The 20376-nt window shown below is 62.2% G+C and overlaps 1 protein-coding gene across 6 annotated transcripts; it reads left to right on the forward strand.

Annotated features, from left to right (window-relative positions):
* The first annotated feature begins 12483 nt into the window (after window positions 1–12483).
* Window positions 12484–19835, forward strand: DUSP9 (dual specificity phosphatase 9). Of its 6 annotated transcripts, none has more exons than XM_089324639.1 (7): window positions 12484–12666; window positions 13386–13555; window positions 15422–15602; window positions 17095–17190; window positions 17455–17862; window positions 18678–19133; window positions 19420–19835. In XM_089324639.1, exons 5-7 carry the CDS (start codon window positions 17490–17492, stop codon window positions 19743–19745), a joined length of 1155 nt encoding a protein of 384 aa, XP_089180765.1. In that variant the 5' UTR covers window positions 12484–12666; window positions 13386–13555; window positions 15422–15602; window positions 17095–17190; window positions 17455–17489; the 3' UTR covers window positions 19746–19835. The 6 variants fall into 6 exon arrangements, with proteins under 6 accessions (XP_089180765.1, XP_051693440.1, XP_051693439.1 ...); XM_051837480.3 differs by having other exon boundaries at window positions 13448–13555; XM_051837479.3 differs by lacking the exon at window positions 13386–13555.
* Window positions 19836–20376: the final 541 nt, after the last annotated feature.

Consider the following 20376-nt stretch of genomic DNA (forward strand, 5'->3'; position numbering starts at 1 on the left):
ACCCTGGGTTAACGGAATGACGACAGATACTTGGTTGTAGTCACTTTATCCCCAGCACCGAGCACAGGGCAAGGTGCTGTAGTGTTTACTGAATGAATGCAGTGAGTAGCTGTCACCAAGGCATACAGCTCTTTGAGGCGTGGCCTGAGGACCAGGGCCACGGCCGGCAGTGCCCTTGGCAACAAGGCACTTCCTGCTCAAGGCCACAGCGTCTGGGGCGCGAGGGCCCCTGGGGACACGTTACCGAGGTTCAGCTCTGGCTCCCTCCTGGCACTGGGTGCCAGTCTCTTACTCATGCTCAGGCTTCTGCGGCCAGCCCTCGGGGCACACCAAGTGGCTGGGCTGCTGGGGGGAGCTGGGGCGATGCGGGGGCCTCCCTCCCCTCCCCTGCCCAGTGCCCCCTGGCTGCCTGTCTCCAGCTCTGTTCTCTCCTCATCCACTCCCAGGGCAATGATCGCTGTCCTAGGCCAGGTGCTGCAGCCGCGGCTCAGGGACCTCAGCTGGGAGCAGCAGGACGAGGAGAGGAGCCGGAGTGAGGCCCAGCACTCTGCAGGAAGTGAGGGGGCCCCCTGCGGAGCAGAGCTGCCCCCAACCTCTGTGAGCACAGAGCACGGTCACGGGGCCCAAGGCGGACCCCAGGGCCCCCAGTTCTGTGTCCTGAGGCCCAGGGTTTCTTTTTGCTTTTTAAGATTTATTTATGTATTTGAAAGTTACACTTACAGACCGGGGCGGGGGGTCTTCCATCTGCTGGTTCACTCGCCAGGTGACTGCACTGGCCAGGGCTGAGCCAGACAGAAGCCAGGAGCCAGGAGCTCCCTCCAGGTCTCCCACATGGATGCAGGGCCCCAAGCACTTGGACCATCTTCCACTGCTTTCCCAGGCCATAGCAGAGAGCTAGATTGGAAGTGGAGCAGCCGGGACTCGAACTGGCGCCCATGTGGGATGCAGGCATGGCAGGCGGTGGCTTTGCCCACTACGCCACAGCAGTAGCCCTCTCGAGGCCCACGTTTGTCCCCTCCTTGGAGTGCGGGCTGGATAGGCCTGGGCTGAGTGAGATGTGGTGGGGTGGACGGTGCCCCCACCGAGGTACGTCCTACACTAAACCTGGGCGCTGGTTCGGGTCTGTGCTTTGTAGGCGAAAGGGCTCTTCAATGAAGGACGTGGCGAGCAGACCGTACGACATCATCCAGGTGGGCATCCATGACAGGCGCCCTCCCAGGAGACAGGCAGGAGACAGGGCCCCGGGCAGATGGAGCCAGAGGCGGGGTGACGCAGGCATGGGGACACCCAGAGCTACCAGGAGGAGCTGGCACCCCGACTTTGGGCTCTGGCCCCCAGGCCTGGACGCCCACACTCCTGTTGTTGAGAGCCACTGGGTTTGTGCTCATCTGCGGGGGCTGCCCCAGGACCTGCACCCTCAGGGGAGGGGGCTGGGACGCTGCACCTGCACCTTGCTCTTGTGGGCTGGTGGCGGGGGCAGCCCCGGCCCGGCAGCACCCGAGAGCGGAGCAGCCGCCCTCCGTGGGAGCTGGGGGAGGGACCTCAGGCTGGGCCGGGAGTGCTCCCCGCACTCGCCGTCTCTGGCCGCCGGGGCCCAGCCTCCTGCCCGTGGGGGCTTCTCTGTGGAGCTCTGAAGATCCCTGGCCAACCTAGCTCGGGGCCCGGGAGACGGGGCCAAACCAGTGGCTCCAGGATGGAGAAACCCCCCTTCCAGAATTTTCCACACTCTATTAGGAAGAACTTCAGACACAAGCCAGGCCTGAGAGAGTGGGGGTCCACAAGCCACCGTAGGCACCACAGCATCAGGCCTGGCCATCTCTGGCCACCTTTCTCCACCACCTGCCTGCTGGGCCCTGGAACCTTCTCCAAGAGTTGGGGACAGGTCCTCGCGGGCAGCAAGCCCAGGCTGGGCCCCTTGCATACACATACGTACACATGTGCATGTTCACATGCCAATGTACCACACTATACACACGCATACACACATGCATGCTCACATGCACACACACTACTCACACACGTACCACACCATACACATCCACACACACACACTGCATACACACACACACATACACACACACCAGCGCCTGCCTTTCACATGCAAGGGAAAATCCTTTCAGCTCCAGCGATGTCTAGAGACAGCTAGCTCTGGGTTGTTAACCAGCAGTGAGCCACACGGTCACCCCGCTATGGGCTCCTCCAGGAGGTGGCTGGTCCCAGAGATGAGCTTCCTGGCTGTGCCTGGGTGCGTAGCGCGTGTGCGTGTGCGTGTGCGTGTGCGTGTGCGTGTCTCAGCAAGGGCGCTCCATCTTCAGGCCCCAGCCCTGGGGCGGCAGCCATGTGGCAAGGCACATCCAGGTCCTTCTGCACCTCCAGCTTCATTTTTACTCCAAATATCCCCAGGCATGCTGCATGTGTGTGCATGTGTCTGCCCACAGTCAGCCACTGCACACATGTCGAGGGCACAGTACACTTGAGCCACACATTCCCATGCCTCTGGCTCTTGCCTATGCTGCCCCCTGCCCTGAGCCACCTGGTAAACCCCTACTTCAAGAGGCAGCCCAGAGCCCCAGAGCCCCTGGTCCTGCCCTAGCTATGCATCTTTGTGAGCTACTTAGGAAAGGTGGTTCGCTTCCTCTTGTGTCCTCAGCTACCATCCTAGTAACGATACCCAGACCTGGATCATCCCCAGAAACCAACGGAATGGGTCCTTCATTCATACCACAGATATGTGCTGGAGTGCCTACTCTACCTTCCTCCCTAAGGGTAAGCTCTTCAGGAACACACCGAACCATCAGTTACTACATTGGGATGAATGTTTAGGAAAAGCTGTGCTTTCAAACATGGTTCAAAGAAATGACATTAAGAATGAACTAAGGACCCTATGTCAATGCCAATTATTCATGGTGGCAGCAGCTGCTGCTGCAATCTGGGTCAGTCTCAGAGGTGGAACCAGCAACTCCCCAGATAGCTCTCCACAGGGCTGCAAGTTTCTCACACCAACCCCCAGTGCTCTCACTGCTTCCACTGTGCGGGTGCCAACGTTTTCTGTTGGAAACGGCAGAAAGGGTGCAGGTTCCTATCTCCTCTTCTGTTATGGGGGTCCAAACACAATGAAAACTACAGTTGATGAAAGAAATAATCTGCATGAAAATCTTTAAAACTCATTTCAACAACAGCAGAAAGTTATCATGATAAAGGATCATTACATTCAGTCCTAAATGTGTAGGCACCAAATAACAGAGAACAAAACACATAAAGCAAAACTGAGCAAATGAAAATGCAAATAGACAAATTCACAGTTAGGGTTGGAGATTTCACTGTGCTTCCCTCAACAACTGACACAACAATTAGATAACAAATCAGCAAGGATACAAAAGAACTCAACAGCACCATCAACAAACCAGATTAAATAGGCACTCTGGAACACTCTACTCAACAACAGAATGCCTATTTATTAAATGAAAAGTAACAGAAAACCTCCAGACCTCAGAAAGCCAAACAACACACTTGTAAATAATCCATGAGTCAAGGAGGAAGTCTGGAGGAAAAAAATTTAAATATGTTGAAACAAATTAAGGTAAAACTACAAATACTGGGACAAGCATTTGACATAGAGGTTAACAAACCCCTTGGGATGCCCACCTCCCATATCGGAATGCTTGTTGCTGATGCACACCACAGAAGGCAGCCAATGATGGCTCAAGTACTTGAGTCTCTGCCACTCACATGAGAGACCAAGATAAGGTTCTGGGCTCCTGGCTTCAGCCTGACCCAGTCCTGGCTGCAGCTGCAGGCACTTGGGAAATGAACCAGTGCATGGAAAAATCTCTTTCTCTCTCTCTCTCAAATAAAATGAAAAGAAATCAATGTATTTTTTCATTAAAAAATAAAAATATGAGGGGCCAGCGCCATGGCTCACTTGGCTAATCCTCCACCTGCAGTGCTGGCATCCCATATGGGTGCCGGGTTCTAGTCCTGGTTGCTCCTCTTCCAGTCCAGCTCTCTGCTGTGGCCCGGGAAGGAAGTGGAGGATGGCCCAAGTCCTTGGGCCCTGCACCCGCATGGGAGACCAGGAGGAAGCACCTGGCTCCTAGCTTCGGATCGGCGCAGCCCCAGCCGTAGCGGCCATTTGGGGGGTAGGGGTTGTCGCTCCCCCTCTTCGTGGAGGAACGACACAGGACCCTGCGCTGTTCTTTTGTCTGCTCGGCCCTCCCCGGGTTTGCTGCTGGTTCTTCCCGGGTTGGCTGCCGTCCCTTCCACCTCCGTGGAAGGGCGGTTCCCCCTGGCCACTTTCCCCACTTCCGCGGGGGAGCGGCACACCGCTGGCCGGCTCTCTCGGGGGCTGCTCAGGTGTTCCTTCAGATAGATGTTCCCCTTAGATGTTCCTGGTGCATGTTGTCTCTCTCCTCCTTTATAGTCCTCTTCCACCAATCCCAACTCTGCTACCCACACGCCGAGTACGCTGCTCTCCTCCAATCAGGAGCAAGTCCTACAGTTTATTGGTTGAACTGGAGGCAGCTGCGTAGAAGCTGTTTTCTCCTCTCCCAGCGCCATATTGTGGGAGAGCAGATGCATAGAATAAGTCTTAATTCCAGTAACTTAGTCTAGTCCGAGTTGCTCCCCACAGGGGTGAACCAACAGAAGGAAGACCTTTCTCTCTGTCTCTCTCTCTCACTGTCTATCTCTGCCTATCAAAAAAAAAAATATGCAGTCCACATTCCATTTTCCCAGTTGTGTCAAGGATGTCTTAAAAAAAAAAAAAAACAACTATGAACAGCAAAATCACAAATATCAGTCAGGCCCAAAGATCAAGAGAGACTCCAGGGCTCTTACATCTCATGATTTCTAGATTTAAAATAAGAAAGTTGGGGGGCAGTGCCATGGAGTAGTGGGTTAAGCCACCGGCTGCTGTGCTGTCATCTCATATGAGCGCCAGTTTGAGTCCTGGCTGCTCCACTTTTTTTTTTTTAGACAGGCAGAGTGGACAGTGAGAGAGAGAGAGACAGAGAGAAAGGTCTTCCTTTTTCCGTTTGTTCACCCTCTAATGGCCGCTGCGGCCAGCGTGCTGTGGCCAGTGCACTGCGCTGATCCAAAGCCAGAAGCCAGGTGCTTCTCCTGGTCTCCCATACGAGTGCAGGGCCCAAGCACCTGGGCCATCCTCCACTGCACTCCCGGGCCACAGCAGAGAGCTGGACTGGAAGAGGAGCGACCGGGACAGAATCCGGCACCCCGACCAGGACTAGAACCCGGTGTGCCGGCGCCACAGGTGGAGGATTAGTCTATTGAGCTGTGGCGCTGGCCTGCTGCACTTCTGATCCAGCTCCCTGCTGTGGCCTGGGAAAGCAGTGGAAGATGGCCCAAGTGCTTGGGCCCCTGCACCCACGTGGGAGACCTGGAAGAAGGTCCTGGCTCCTGGCTCCTGGCCCAGCCCTGGCCGTTGCAGCCAACTGAGGAGTGAACCAGCAAATGGAAGACCTCTCTCTCTCTCTCTCTCTCCCTCTCTTTCTCTCTCTTTGTAACTCTGACTTTCAAATAAATAAATCTTTTTTTAAAAAACCAGAAAGTTGAATGGAGTTCTGAGAATTGAGACCAAGCCAGTCACTCAGATGTCCTGACCTTGGCTTTGTTACCTGTGCAGGAGCGTCTCCCTCACAGGGATATTTGATGGTTGGGTGACCCAGGAGTGAGAAGCTTGCAAATGGTAAGTGTATGAGTAGGCTAGGGTGTGTCCAGACAGCACATTTTTCTTCTCTTCCAGCTCCGGGGGCTGGAAGTGCAAGCTCAAAGGATAAACAGGACTGTGCTGCCTCCGAAGGTTCCAGGCTTCCCCGCCCCTGGCTTCCGTGTCCAAAGCCCACCCCACTCCAGCATGAGGACGTCATTGTCACCGATTTCTATCTGCAAAGGGCCTATTTCCAAAACAAACCACGTTCTCAGGGACCGGGGTTAGGGCTGCAACACGCCCTCAGAGGGAGCACTTTGCTCTTTGTTTTGATTGGCCTTTTTATTGGCTGCAGCCATCGGGGCTATCTATAGCTCACTCTTGGCAGCTCCTTGCAGGTGTAGCTGTGTCCCCATAAAGGTGTGTGCGTGCCCACATGTGGACACTGTGGGCCTCTGGCTCCAGGTGTATCTACCAGCCTTGGCTCCTGGGCTGCAGTGCCCAGCCTGGGCTCCCGGATAGGGCCAGTTTCCCCAGGGCGAGACTCTCTGGGAGTGTGCCAGGCTCTCTGCGCCTGCCTTGTCCCTTTGCAGTGGGCTTCTGATGACAGGCACTCACGCGAGACTTTGGTTTCCTCAGTAACCAAGGCCTGCAGCTGACTGGTCAGGGGACGGGCAGCACAGGTGGCCTGGGGACCGGCAGTGTGACATGTGGCTGCTCATGCTCCTCCCAGGGCCGCCCACCTTTCCTCCCTCAGCCCATGCCCAACAAGCCCAGCTGAGGCAGGCAGGTCCAGGTCCATGGCCAGCCTGGCCTCGGGGGCCTGAAAGCCAGGAGGGGAACCCGGGCACTCAGCGGAGGGGGCAGGAGGAGAGGGCACTGGGGTTGGGGGAAGGCGAATGCAGTGACAGGGACCTGGCGGGGTGTCCAGCGTGGAAGAGGGGCAGTGCAGGCAAGGGGAGGAGCGGTGCAGGGTGCTGGTCGGCGAGCAGAGAAGCCAGGCGTTCAGCTTGCTGTGCAGGCCACAGCGCACGGGCCAAGGGCTTCCAGGCTGCACCGGCCGTGATCATCATGGGGAAGCCGAGGCTCCTGGCCAGGCGCAGGAGGCCCACAGGAAAGCCCCGGCAGCACACGGAAGGGGAGCGGGTGGGGCTTCAGCGACAGGCCCACAGGTCAGGGCAGGGCACCGCAGGCAAGGGATGCCCTGTGCACTAGGACACCGAGCTCAGAAGCAGCTCAGTGAGGGAGAGCACAGAGCACACTCAGCGCAAGCCCCGGGCTGCCTGGAGGGAGCATGACGCACAGCCCCTCCTGCCCCTGCGCGCTCTGGGACAGCTGCCCCAGGGGGCTTCCCGCAGGCCCTGGCCCAAGGATGCTGCAGGGATCACGGGAGACGGGTGGCCAGGGACAGGACACAAAGAGATTTCTGCCCACGGACCCCAATTTCTGCAACCCTGACCCTGACCACAGACAAGGGGACCCTGGTCCCACCTCCCTTGGCTCTGCCTTACCGCTGCTTCCTCGTTCAGGGAGGGGCAGGGGCCCGGGAGCCCTGAGCTGCTGGGAACCGCCCACTCGACATCCTGTCCCACCAACAGACAGAGCCACACAGGCCTCCCTGGGGACCTCCAGGGCCAAGATCCTGGCTCTGGAACTCATCGATTCCTGGGGTGTGCACACATCGCGAGAACCCCATCCCGCAGGCAGGCAGATGCAGAGCACTGCTGTGGTGCCTCTCCTGCGTGGAAGTCTGTGTCCTCGTGGGTGCACCTGTGTGCCCGGGACGGCAGTGGTCTCGGTTAGCAGGATGCAGCCATCCTGTGTTGGATGCACCTAGCACGAGGAAGGAAGGAATCTGGGAGCCAGTGCAGGGGATAGAAGACCTCTCTCTCTCTCTCTCTCGCTCCCTCCCTCTCTCTGTGTTGTTCAGCCTTTCAAACAAGTAAAGTGCATCAATCTTTTTGAAAAAAAAAAAAAAAAAAACAATGAAAGAATAAGCAGCCACATAGGATGTCAACGGGCTCGTGTGCCTGAGTGCTAGAACAGAGGAATGACAAGGGACAGGCAGCACAGACCCCAGCAACGAGGACACAAAAGAACATTCAGAGGCTGAGCAGGGAGTCTCCAAGCCTCTGCTGTGGCTTCACTGGGTCGCTTGATGTTCCAGCCAGGACTAGGCCAGACAGAGGGACGCAGAGTGTGCACACAGATGCTGGCCTGCCACCAGCCCCGCCAGGCTGGGAGCTCAGCGGCTCCATTTTGGACCTCCAGGTGGTGGCCTCTGCATGGTTTGGGGGCGGGGAGAGGGACAGAAGGGCCAAGATCCTGGAGGAAGATCCACTGCTGCATGGTTTAACCTACAGGGAGCAGAGGGGCTCAGCCCCACCCACCTCAAAACCAGTGCCACAAGGAGGCCATGGTCCCCACAGCTCTGGCCAGCACCCAGGCCGTACATCCCAGGAGGCGAGCGTGGCTGGGTGACGGACTGCATCGTACCAACCACGTAAGCCCCAGCAGTGTGCGGTGCCATGCAAGCGTCCCCCACTGCAGAGGGCCGACAGAGAGTGCTCAGACCCCACTGACCCTAACGACGAAATGGCTCCAGGCACCCCATGGGCGCTGACAAAAGGGCGACAGCTCTGGAGGCACAGTGACCCAGCCCAGCCCAGATGCCTGTGTGTGCCACCCCAGCGGAGGGCACGGCCGGCACCTTTGTGTTTGCAACGGGATCCTCAGGCTTCATGGCCGCTCTTGTGGGCAGGTCACGTGGCACCGGCTCTGTGACAGACGATCTACACGCCCCTCAGAAGGGGCTCTCAGGATGCAAAGGAGTCGCCACGTGGGAAGCAGGCAGGGAGGAGTGATAGCTACTCTCTAAATTTAGACAGGAAAAGTCCCCCATAGAGCTGGCAGATAGTGCGACCCTCCCTGGTGGCAAGGTCCTCCTGATGGGGTGGGGGATGGGGACACTCAAGGGTGGCCCAGGCGCTCTCTGCACTGGGGGTTTTGTACCTGTGAATGCACTCACAGCTTCGCAGAGCCCCTCTGAAAGCTCTGATGGGGTGGGGGAGGGCGTCACCTGGCCTTGGCTCCTCCCTTGCTGGTTGCCGGATGCTGCCTGGGTCACCTGTCCATCTGTGCCTCAGTTTCCCCCTGGTACTGAGAGGGAGGAGTCCCTTGTCCACTCCTCCCAGCCAGCCACTGTTATTGACCAAGGGGCCTGCCCAGGAGTCCTCCGCACGTGTAAGGAGGGCGGGCACATCCTCAAGTTTGCCGGCTACAGCCAGCAGTGCTTCCAAGGGCGGATGGACTGGGTGTGTGGCAAGGACACCCTGGCCCGAGGCGTCCTCCTGGAGGCCACCTAGCTCGGTCAGCTCCGATCTCCTGCCTGCAGGTAGCTCCCGATGCCCCCGCGTTGCCACGGCTGCCTGCAGGGGCTTGGGACAGTGCTGGGTGAGCCTTGGTCTACAGGCAGGGAAGAGCCAGTAGCAGGAAGGTTGGGGTACTAAGTACAAGTGACCGAGAGAGTAGGGGGCTCCGAAGAGTGAGGTGAGGAAAACCCATGGCCTCTCCAGGAGCCCCCCACCCCCCCACACCCGAGCCTGCTGCCAGCCCCTGCCCGGGCCGGCTGGACCAGGGCTGCCTGCCTCCAACCTCACCCTGTTGCCGCTCATCAGCCGGCCCACTGCCGAGGCACGTTCCTCGTGATGGGGACCCAGAAATACGGCCACAATACCAGCGGTCATTCAAGGCAGCCTGCCTTCTGCGCCAGGCAGAGCAAAGGAGGGCCCACAGCAGAGGGGCTGGGTGACGCGAGCACCCAGGGTGCCTGACTCTGCCTTACACAGCTGCCACGCTGCGGCTCAGAGAGGTCGAGAGGAGAGAGGCCACGCAGCGGGCCGCAGGGGCTTTGTAACCAGATGGTTGGCCCTGATCCGGAGCCTCCGGGAATGGGTTTGCTAACAGCTCCCGAGAACCTGGCCCCCAGCCATCAGTGAGAGCACAGGGTAGACACCAGGGCTACGAGAGGGCCACTTTGTTTCAAATGTCTAGGCCCGGGGCTGCCATTGCGGTGCAGGGTGTTACGCAGCTACTGGCCACACCAGCACCCCATATCAGAGCGCCGGTTCGAGTCCCAGCTGTTCTGCTTCCAATCCAGCTCCCTACTAACGTGCCTGGGGAAGCAGTAGTAGACAACCCAAGTACTTGGGCCTCTGCACCCTGTGGGAGGCCAGAATGGAGCTCCTGGCTCCTGACTTCGGCCTGGCCCAGCCCTGGCTTGGCAGCCATCGGGGAGTGAACCAGCGGGTGGAAGAGCTCTCCCTCCCTCTCTCTCTCTCTCCCTTGCTCTGTGTAACTCTGACTTTCAGATAAATAAATAAATACATCGCTTTTGAAAACATAAAAGTAAAATGTCGAGGCATGGTCCTGGCAGAAGTGGCTGTGGGCACATAAGGCGCTTCTGCACCATGCAGCGCGTGGAGAAGACGCCCGCCGAAGCCCTGCCAAGCCGGGCAGTGTGTGCAGTCCCTGTCCCGTGCCTCTCCCCAGAGCCAGTGGCCCAGGAGCCGAGCTCAGGTGCCTTCAGCTGCAAGCCACCGCGGCAGAGGCACTGCCTGACTGAAGAGCTCTCCACCCCACGCCCTGTGCCCGGGGCTGCTGACGCCTGAGGCTCCTCTCAGAGTCTCAGAGCGGGCACCTTAGGGGCTCAGGACGGCCTGAGGTCCCGGGCAGGAAACAAGACGGTCACTTCCCAAGGACTATCCCAAGGGCCGGGCAGGGCAGGGCAGGAGCATCTCCTGGTGGCCTTGGCAAAGGCTGAGTGCCTGGGGGTCTGGGAACAGGTGCCGGGGCAGTGGCATGGAGACAGGGCGAGGGCTGGAGCCCACCAGTCACCCCACCCGGAAATTTCCATCAGGGGCAACCCGGCAGGACCTGGGCAGCTTTTGGAGATGTTCTTACTCAAGTCCCCTTCGAGAAAGTTCTACGTTTTCAGTCTCTAGCTCCCAAGCAGGGCACAGGCCGGAGGAAGGGGGAGGGGAACCAGGCCAGAGACTTGAGAGCTCCCAGGCATCTTTTACATTGTCCTCTTGGAGCGATGGGTGCGCCTGGTTGCCTGGAGAGCAGAGCCACTGTGGGAAGGCTGGAGGCAGCAGGATCCCATCCAAATGCTCCTCCCCCAGTCTTCTAGCCCTGAGTCACTAAAGCGCAGGATTGGGGGGCTGGGGGGGACTCCAACCTTTCTAGAAACTCCTCTGAGTCAGCGGGGGGCCAATTGCGTGTCCAAGCCATGAACACAGCTGCCACATGTCCTCTCTCCAGACGGCAGGACCGGCCAGGGGTGAGAGCCAGCCCTCTCTTTTGTCCCCATGTATTTTCCTGATGGGGTAGGGTGCTATGCTTTCATCATGGGTCGAGTTCTCAGGAAGGGTCCCATAGCTTCACAACAACCGGCAGTACAGACTCAAAGAAACACAGGGAGCTGGCCAGCCGGCAGGTGTGACGCGGGCACAAGAGCCCCGGGAGGTGGAGTCTGCAGCGCGCCCCTCCAAGGCAGGGCGCCAGAGCAGAGGCTGACAAGGTGAAGGACAGTGGCAACCAAAGGCCAGAGCAGGCAGGCCGGGCTGTGGGCCACAGCACCCGGCCTGGAGCGAAAGCGCTGCAAAGTTAGGGGAGCGCTTGGCGGTCACGTGGTCCCGCCTCCCGCCCCAGACAGGCAGACCAGGAGGCAGAGGCCCGGAGGTGGGACAGAGACGCAGGCGCCAGAGACAGAGCTGCCGCCGTCCTCTCTTCTCCAGGGCTAATGACTCAGGGAATTCAGCGCCGCAGCAGACAGGAGCCCAGAGGCCAGGCCTCCCTTGGCTGCCCCTCATCCATGGAGCTGCTGGCAGCCCAGCCCTGCCTGGACTCACCCTCTGCCGCTGCGCCCCAGGCTGAGAAGCCAGCTCTTAACGCCCGCCCGCAGCCTCCAGCTGCTTCTCACCCGCTGTTGGCCGGGAGGTGCTGGGCCTTCCCTTCCCCAACAGCGGGGAGCTGAGTCCTGGAACCCCACGGGTCTTCCGTGCCCCCACGCAGCTGAGGCTCTAAGCTTCAGAACTCAGCCCCCCGGACCGCTACATTACTGCACAACCACGGGGAGACCCCTGCCTCAGTTTCCCGAGCTGTTCCTCAAGACGTCCAGAACCTACATACATATAAATTAAGGTCCTTAATGGGAATGCTCGTGACCTTTGGTGCAGAGGGAAGCAAAAGGGACCTGGTGACAGCACCCCCAGCCGGCTGGCTCTCCGCCCCTCCCCCAACGCCCTGGCTCCACCCTTTCCAGGCACTAAGGCTCAAATGCTATTACTATTAGCCAGAACTCACATATGACAATGACAGAAAACAGTGCCGAAGGACTTGGGGAGAAGGCAGAGGGGAGGGCACTGTGGGCCTGCTCCTCCACGTGCCCCTTGGCTTCTCCAGCTAGAAGCACGGGTGCCAGTGTAGACTCCGCGGTGCCAGGCTCCCCACCACCACCACCAGTCCAGGCCCAGCCTAGGTCAGGGCTCTCTACCCCATTCCCGCGCCTCAAGCTCCAGGTCCCCAGCGGCGGAGGCGCTGCTGGGCGCTGGGAGCCGCGGGGCGCACTGGGCAGCACTGGCGGAGCGGGCAGATGCTGGCAGGTGGGAGGAAGGCGGGCGGGGGCGTGGGAGGCGGACGGAGCCGCCAGGCCGGCCGCCGCCCCTCCCCGCTCCCTCCCCGCGCGCCGCCGGCGACAGTGCCCCTCCTGGGCAGGGGGCGGAGAAGACGGCGACGGGAGGGGAGGAGGCGGCGGCGGAGGCGGCGGAGGCGGCGGCGGAGGCGGGATTTGGAGTTTCCCTCCGCAGCGGCGGCCCCTCCGCTCCAGGCGAGGCCGCCGCCCGGGGCTCCGGTGGCGTTCGGCAGTGGCGGTGGCGCTTCCCGCCGCCCGGGCTTCGGAAACTTCCTGGCCACGACGCGCGAAGCCCAACCCATCGGAGGTGAGCAGAGCCCAGGGCGCCTGGGGGCCCCTACCCCACCCCCACCCCACTCGGCCTGGCTGTCCCCCGACGTGCGCTCCTCTACCTTGTGCCCCTAAAGTCCAGCCAGCGCACACCCCCCGGGGCCGACGCACGCGTCCCCGAGAGACCCATTCGCCGCACACCCCCACTCCCTGCCCGAGCAGCTCCCCGTGTTGCTTTACGCTCACACCGGCTGCACAATCGCGTGCACACCCAGCGCACCGCGGACCTGGGTCCCTGTAGTGCACACACGAGCATCCCGGACTCACCGCTCTCCGCGGTCCCCAACTCGTGCCAACACCGATCCCAGACGCTGCCACGCCCCATTCACACCCAGGCGCACACACGCTTCCAACGCATCCCTGCGACGTCTGCACTGCCATAGCTCCCCGAGCCCTGCCCACCATCCCAAACTCCACACATGCCCACTACAGACACCCCTCCCACGTCCCCAGCCCGGAGACGCGGCCGCCCACCCACCCAGGAGCCAAGTTCCAACACAAACCCACAGCCCAGCGGCCGACACTCCGCACTCCCCAGGCACACACCTTCAGCATCCCCAACACGCCCTCCTCTCACACACCCCAACACGCAGGCACACCTGCTTGATTGCCCCGCCCCCATGGCCAAGAGCCCTCGCCACCCTCCAGCACATCTCGAGTCCCTCCCACCACTCTCCCCCCACACCTGGCAAGCAGGCTCTAGAGGCTGCAGCATTTGGTGGCATCCCTGCCTCGCACCTCTGGCTCTCCTCCGGCAGCAGCTCAGCAGCCTGAGGTCCCCCGTGCCTCCCTAAGCAGACCCCGACACTCCCCAGCGACCGGCTTGACCTCTTCCGCAGGAGATAAAGGCAACACTTGGGGCCCAGGTACAGTACTTAGGTGTGGAGGCGCCGGGCTGCGAGGGGGGCCAGAGACTCTGAGAGGCAGGAGGTCTGGCTGCGACCAACGGGGCCCAAAGTGCCTGGACAGCACGCAGTAGGTTGGTTCCGTGCGGGCTGGAGTCCGCGTGCACTGCTTGCGTGCCCGTCTGCGTGGAGGCGGGGGCCAGGCTGTCTGCACGTGTGCCTGTGCGTGTCTGGGGAGGAGTGTGTGATCGGCAGGAGGAGAAGCCCCAGCAGCACCCTCCTGGGCTCCTTCAGGCAACAATTGGTTTCATTCATTCATGCCTTCTTTGTTAACGAGCATTTCTTCCGTGAGTCTTTGGCGCGTGCCAGGCCCTGCACTGGGGGCTGGGACCGGCTGGGGGCCGGGTACACACCCGCTCCTGCCTTGGAGGAACTCCCAGTCCCACGAGGAGACCGAACAGGAGAAGCTGAGAGCCATCTCTCCGGCGGAAAGTGGATTCGGTGGAAGAAGACACCGGATTCGGCAGGAAGGCTGTCGCTGGGAGTTGTGTTCCTGGCCATGTGACCGGGCCGCGACAGCAGAAACCCTACCACTCGGCCCGGCGGGAACCGTGCACTGCTGGGGGTGGGGGGGAGGATGGGAAGGGGGAGGCGGGACGACGCTCTCCTGGGGCGCCCGGGGCCAAGAGAGCGCACGCGGCGCGCACGGGGCCTGCGAGCGGCGGCATCCCCGCAGCCTGCAGGGGGCGCCGGCCCTGTCGGGCGGAGGCCAGGGGCGCCCGGAGGGGTTGCGGCGGGCGCAGCGCCCACCCTGCGGCGAACCGCGAGCGCGCGGCCTGGCTCCGCCCGCCAGAGGGGGCCTGGCAAGGCCCGGGCGCGCGGCGCTGTCTCCCGCAGCACCGCCCGCCCGGGAGCGGCCGCGGGGCGGGGCCGGCGCCCTGAGCAGGCGCTGCAGGGGACCTGAGGGGGGCGGGCCCGGCGAGGGCCGGGGAGGGGGGCGGGGGGCTTGGCTGCGCTCAGCCCTGCAGTGCGGAGGTGGCAACAGGTTCCCATTTGTCCTGTTGCTGGCGCTGCGGGCGCTGCATTGACTTTGGAGCTTGCCTCCGCCGCGCCGCGCTGCCCTGACTGGAGAAGGGTTTCCCCGGGCTGGAGAGCTTGGCGGCCGGGGTGTGAGCGAGGCGCTGGGGGTGACTCTTGAGGTGTGAGGAAACGGGGAGGTTGTCTCCCTCTCGCCCGCTTCAACTGCCCTCACCTCCTCCAGGGAGCCCTCTCCCGAGAGCCCGCTCGGGCAAGTCAGATTCTCCCGTGTCTGCGCTGGGTGGCCGGAGCTCCCTCCAGCCACACTGACCTCCCACGACTGGCGTGTGTGGGCTGGGCGGTGCGTGTCTCTCCAGCTCCCTGCTGGCCTCCCTGCCACCCAGTAGTGCTGTAGTGGGTCCGGAGACAGCCCCAGGCCGGGTGCCTGTGGCCAGGCGGCAGCTAGGGTGTGAGGGACTGAGGTAAAAGATGGTCCCTGGCCTGGGAGCACACTGAGAAGGGGGCGGGGTGGGCAGTGGAGCACGGAGGAGGCCTGGGGGCGTCCTAGGGGCAGGGGCATGATGGAAGGTGGCCAGCGATGAGCCCAGGGCCGCTAGCAGAGGGTGAGGGAGGGGGCAAACTGAAGGCCCCTTAGAGGTGACCTGCTTTGTGGAACCTACTTTCTTCCCCTCAGCATTACCTCATGCATTTTCTCATCTCCCTCGCATGGTTCACGAGCCAACTGTTTGCAACATACAGGTGGACTGTGCCTCGCCTCGCTGGAAGTGTGTGCTTCGCGTTGCTCCCTTCTTAGGGAAATGGCTTGTGGCGCCGTCACCGTGTGCATAGCTCGGCTTTCCTGTGCTTCAGTTCCTTAGGGCGGAACCCTCACAGGTAGCTCTCACTGCACGCTGCCAGCTGAACTCCCCAAAGGTTGACTTCCAAACGGACCACACCGCTAGAAAAGTGGCCAGCGAGAGGGCGCAGCATGGTGATTTCCCAGCAACCTTGTGCCTCGTCCTTTTGAGTGCTCTTTCTTCCACGCCTGAGGGTGAGCCCCCTCCCAGGATGTTTTTTGCCCCGTGGCATTCCACCTTAGTGCAGCGTGGAGCCTTTTCCCCACGTGCTCTCAGGGTCTTGACCTTTTGGTCGGTTTGTAGAGCTTTATCTTATCTGTTGTGCGTCTTCCTTCACCACTGGTATCTGTTTTCGTTGGGCTTCGGGCAGAGAAAGGACACACAGGCAGAGGGGCTTTTCCATTGTCTCAGCGCTCAGCACGTCTCCCATCGGAGATGTCGTTCAGTGGCCCTGCTTATGCTGGGTCTGTGCTGCAGCACACTGGGAGTGCCCTGTGCCCCGGGGAAGGATGGGGGGCCCCGGCCCGGGCTAAATGGTGTTCTGGCACACGGTGGGGCAGAGAGCAGGTTCGTGAACAGAGGCCCGGAGGCAGGGAGACTTTGGGAAGCTGTCACAGTGACCTGGCCAAGAGTTGGTGAACGCGAGTGCATGCCAGTGCAGGACACAGGAGATCATGGATGTGAGAGAGATTTTCATAGAAACTGCCTCTTTCCAGATTGATCAGTCTGGGGGTGGCGGTGGGGCTGGGGGTGGGGAGGGGTGGGGGAGCTTTGAGTTTGAAGCAGAGGGAGGAGCTGGGGTGGCTGCTAGGGTCAGTGTGTGGAGGAGCAGAGTCCCCCAGAGTGCTGACACCCTGGAGCTGCTCCTGGCAGCTTTCAGCCAGGTGCGTGTGAATGAAGCTTCCAGTGACATCCCGTGCTGCTCCAAGGTGCTGGCTCTAATGAGCCCATTATACAGATCGGGCCACTGACGTCCATGCAGGGGCTGTGATGGTCCGGAGTCACCACTAGCTGGGTTAGAGGCAGCCTCTGGGCAGGGGCGCTGGGCTTTTGTCCTCACCCCCTCCCCCTGCCTCCAGGGACCAAGCTGGCGCCGGCCAGGGGAACTACAACTACTCCCCTACTGGGCCCCTGACCTGCCCTTGGCCTCTGCCCCGACCCTATCCCGCCTGAGTGGAAGGCTCAGCTCAGCCTGCCACTCGCGGGTCCCACCCGACTGATTTCGCTTACTTCGATTGGCTTGCTGGCCCCCCTAAGCCCGCCCCCGCCGCCCCGCCCCGCCCCGGCCCGCCCCTCTGAGCGGCTACTCCACGTCCGAAGGCAGCGGCTTCTAAGGTGGAAGCTCAGTCTTGCTGCCAGGAAGCGGCCGGCGCGCGAGCAGCGCGAGGCTGAACTTCCACGTGCGAGCCGCTCCACCGCCCCGCCTCCTGCCGGCGCCGGGCCTGGGGACTCCCCGGCCAGGGACGGCACCCGCGCCCCGCGGTGGCAGTGCTCTGGCTGGGACGTCCGTGCGCGGCCGCCTGCCGCGGGATCGCTCTCCAGGTCTCTCTCCTTTTGTTCTCTGCTGAGGGTGTGGGGGGCCCGGGCCAGGTCAACCCCGAGGGGGCTCGCGGAGGCTCCTCACCCGGTGGCACTTCTGTTCCCTGGTAGTGGGGTGGGGGGACCTTGACCCGCACCCCTTCGTAGGCACACAGCCCTAAAGTCGGAAGCTGGAACTTGAGGAGTGACCACCCCCCCACCCCCGGCCCAGCTCCCGGGCAGGCTGAGCGAGAGACGCGGAAAGTAGGTGTGAAGGGAGGTGCCTGTGGCCTCCCAGCGAGTGCCCCGAGGGCACCGTCAGACGCCCAGCCATCTCCTGGGTGCGGGGGCGGCGGGGGGTGGGGGAGGTGTGGCACCTCTCACACTGTGGGAGCGGTGAGCAACTGCGGGGTGACCCTGAGGGACGGTGGGCGCCCGCCCCGGGCTTGGCTTCCCATCTCGACGCCCCCGGCCCGCGCACCGGGAGCGCAGACAGGCACTCATGCCACGCGTCTTCCCTCTATGCAGCGCCCCCGGACCGACGTGCAAGAAGCCTCAGGGCCATGGAGGGCCTAGGCCGCTCGTGCCTTTGGCTGCGCCAGGAGCTGGCGCCCCCGCGCCCGCGCCTGCTGCTCCTGGACTGCCGCAGCCGCGAGCTCTACGAGTCGGCTCGCATCGGCGGGGCGCTGAGCGTGGCCCTGCCCGCGCTGCTGCTGCGCCGCCTGCGGAGGGGGAGCCTGTCGGTGCGCGCGCTGCTGCCCGGGCCGCCGCTGCAGCCGCCTCCGCCAGCCCCGGTGCTGCTGTACGACCAGAGTGGGGGCCGGCGCCGGCGCGGGGAGGCCGACGGCGAGGCCGAGGAGTGGGAAGCCGACTCGGTGCTGGGCACCCTGCTGCAGAAGCTGCGGGAGGAAGGCTACCTGGCCTACTACCTACAGGGTAGGTGCCGGACAAGAGGCGCCAGGCACTGGCCTGGGGGAAGGGGGACGGGTGGGGGGGGGGGGGACTGGGCCCGGGGAAGACCCTGCCTTCCCGGGGGATTCATAATTAATTTGACCTTGGCCAAGCCTCACCTGACAACCTGCCAGGCTGCTTTTGGGGGAGGGGAGCGGGAGCCTGACTTTGGGCAAGTCCCTTCACCCTTGGAAGCCCCGGGTTTTCTGAGTCTGCGCAATTGATGCTTAAGCACAAAGTTCCTGGGGCAGGACAGAGCAGGGGCAGTCTCGGGCTGGGAAAGGGGAGAGCAGCGGTAAAGGCAGCAGGAGCAGGCTGGTCAGGGAAGGTGGCTGGGCTGTGTGAGGGACGTGTAAATAGAAGAAGTGTCAGGTTTCCAGCCCCCCCCCCTAGCCAGGGCCTGGGAGGGAACCGCGTTATCGGTAGATGCAGCGGATGCTGGCTCCTTGGGCGGGGGAACGCTAGATTCTCTTCTGAGCGCCCCCCCCCCCAGCCCCCTGCATCTCTCAGGCAGGGAACTGACACTGAAACCTTTCCTCTTTGCTGCTCGCTGCTTGCAAGTCCATCCGGGACTCCCACGGGGGTGGCAGGGACCCAAGCACTGAGCTGTCACCCGCTGCTGCCTCCCGGGGTGTGCGCTCTGCAGGAAGCTGCCAACACAAGGACTGGCCCCCAGGCACTGTGTCCAAGATGCGAAGCAGGCATCTTACGCACCCCGCCCCAGCTGTTGGCCTTTGCATTCCCCTTGGGGACACCTGCAAAGGGACAGCTTCCGAGGCGCTCTGCTTCTCTCCCCACAGGTGGCTTCAGCAGGTTTCAGGCTGAGTGTCCTCACCTGTGTGAGAGCAGCCTCAATGGCCACGCGGGCTCAAGCGTAGCCTCCGTGCCCGGCCCGGTGCCCGTGGTGGGGCTGGGCAGCCTGTGCCTGACCTCCGACTGCTCCGATGGGGAATCCGAGGCTGACCGCGACACCATGACCTGTGGCCTGGATTCGGAGGGCGCCACGCCCCCTCCCATGGGGTTGCTGCCATCCGTTCCCGTGCAGATCCTGCCCAACCTCTACCTGGGCACCGCCCGCGACTCGGCCAACTTGGAGAGCCTGGCCAAGCTGGGCATCCGCTACATCCTCAACGTCACCCCCAACCTCCCGAACCTGTTCGAGAAGAATGGGGACTTTCACTACAAGCAGATCCCCATCTCTGACCACTGGAGCCAGAACTTGTCCCAGTTCTTCCCAGAGGCCATTGCGTTCATTGGTGAGTGGGCCCTGCTCTCCCGATTCGAGCTTCGTGCCCCGCAGGCCTGCTCCCGGCCTGGCCCGCTTCTTCCCCGCCTCTGGCACGTGAACTCCTTCCAGGGGGTGGGCAGAGCCCGGAGCAGCTCCAGAGGCTGCCGGCGAACCCTCCAGGACCCTTGAGGCCTGGTAGGCCTCCCTGGCTCTGAGGACAGAGGGAGCGACTGTGGGGCTTCCCCCACCCCCAGCCATGAAGCCCGTGCCCCACTCACCTGTCATCGTTGTGTCCCCGCCCCTGCCGCACCTAGATGAGGCCTTGTCCCAGAACTGCGGCGTGCTGGTTCACTGCTTGGCGGGGGTCAGCCGCTCCGTCACTGTCACCGTAGCATACCTCATGCAGAAGCTCCACCTCTCGCTCAACGACGCCTACGACCTGGTCAAGAGGAAGAAGTCCAACATCTCGCCCAACTTCAACTTCATGGGCCAGCTGCTGGACTTCGAGCGCAGCCTGCGGCTGGAGGAGAGGCGCGCCCAGCAGGCGGGCAGCGGGGGGCACGAGTCCGCCGCCTCCGACCCGCCCTCCTTCTTCACCACGCCCACCAGCGACGGGGTCTTTGAGCTGGACCCCACATAAGGCCCTGCGGTGCTGCCGGGCTGGTCCCCACCCTGGCCCCCAGCGGGTGCCCTGACCACTCATGTGCTGGGGGGAGGGCGAGAGGGGACTCAGCAGGGGGGGGACTGGGGAGGGTTGGGGAGGGAAGCGCTATACCTCACGCGGGTGGGGGGGGACAGTGAAGAGAGGCGGGAGCGCAGCGGAGCGCTGTCCTGCCCGCGTGCGGCGACCGTGGGGACCCTGTGAAATGTGCCTATGGGCCGGCCCCGGAGCCACCGGCCCGCCCCGCGCCGCTCTCAGTGGGACCACGCACCGCAGCCTGCCTCTCCCGCGACTGTTACTTTATTCTTTGGGGGGTGGGGGTGGGGTTCCCTGTCCGAGAGATTATTGCACACACGGCTGCCTGTTCCCTGGGCCCAGTCCCTAGGTGCTCAATCAGCTGAGCTGGGCCCTGGGCCTCCCGCCACTTCCCCCCTTCAGGAAGAGCGGGTGCCACCTTGTTTGCCAAGGGACCTGCTCCCAGGCCCGTCCCTGTCCCCGGATGGCCGTGTGTGTGCACGTGTGTGTGTGCGTGTGCACACACGCGTGTGGGCGGGAGCTGTTCACTCTGTAATCACCTCCCTGTTCTGTGAGGACATGGGGCTGGGACAGT

This window comes from Oryctolagus cuniculus, chromosome X (assembly GCF_051225735.1).
Source record: "Oryctolagus cuniculus isolate XC-2025 breed Fujian yellow rabbit chromosome X, ASM5122573v1, whole genome shotgun sequence".
Classification (NCBI taxonomy): domain Eukaryota; kingdom Metazoa; phylum Chordata; class Mammalia; order Lagomorpha; family Leporidae; genus Oryctolagus; species Oryctolagus cuniculus.

Coding starts and splice junctions, on each gene's coding strand:
- DUSP9 (XM_089324639.1), top strand. CDS start 17,490: ATGGAGGGCCTAGGCCGCTCGTGCCTTTGGCTGCGCCAGGAGCTGGCG. Junction 17,863..18,677: donor CCTGGCCTACTACCTACAGG/GTAGGTGCCGGA, acceptor CTCTCCCCACAG/GTGGCTTCAGCAGGTTTCAG. Junction 19,134..19,419: donor AGAGGCCATTGCGTTCATTG/GTGAGTGGGCCC, acceptor TGCCGCACCTAG/ATGAGGCCTTGTCCCAGAAC.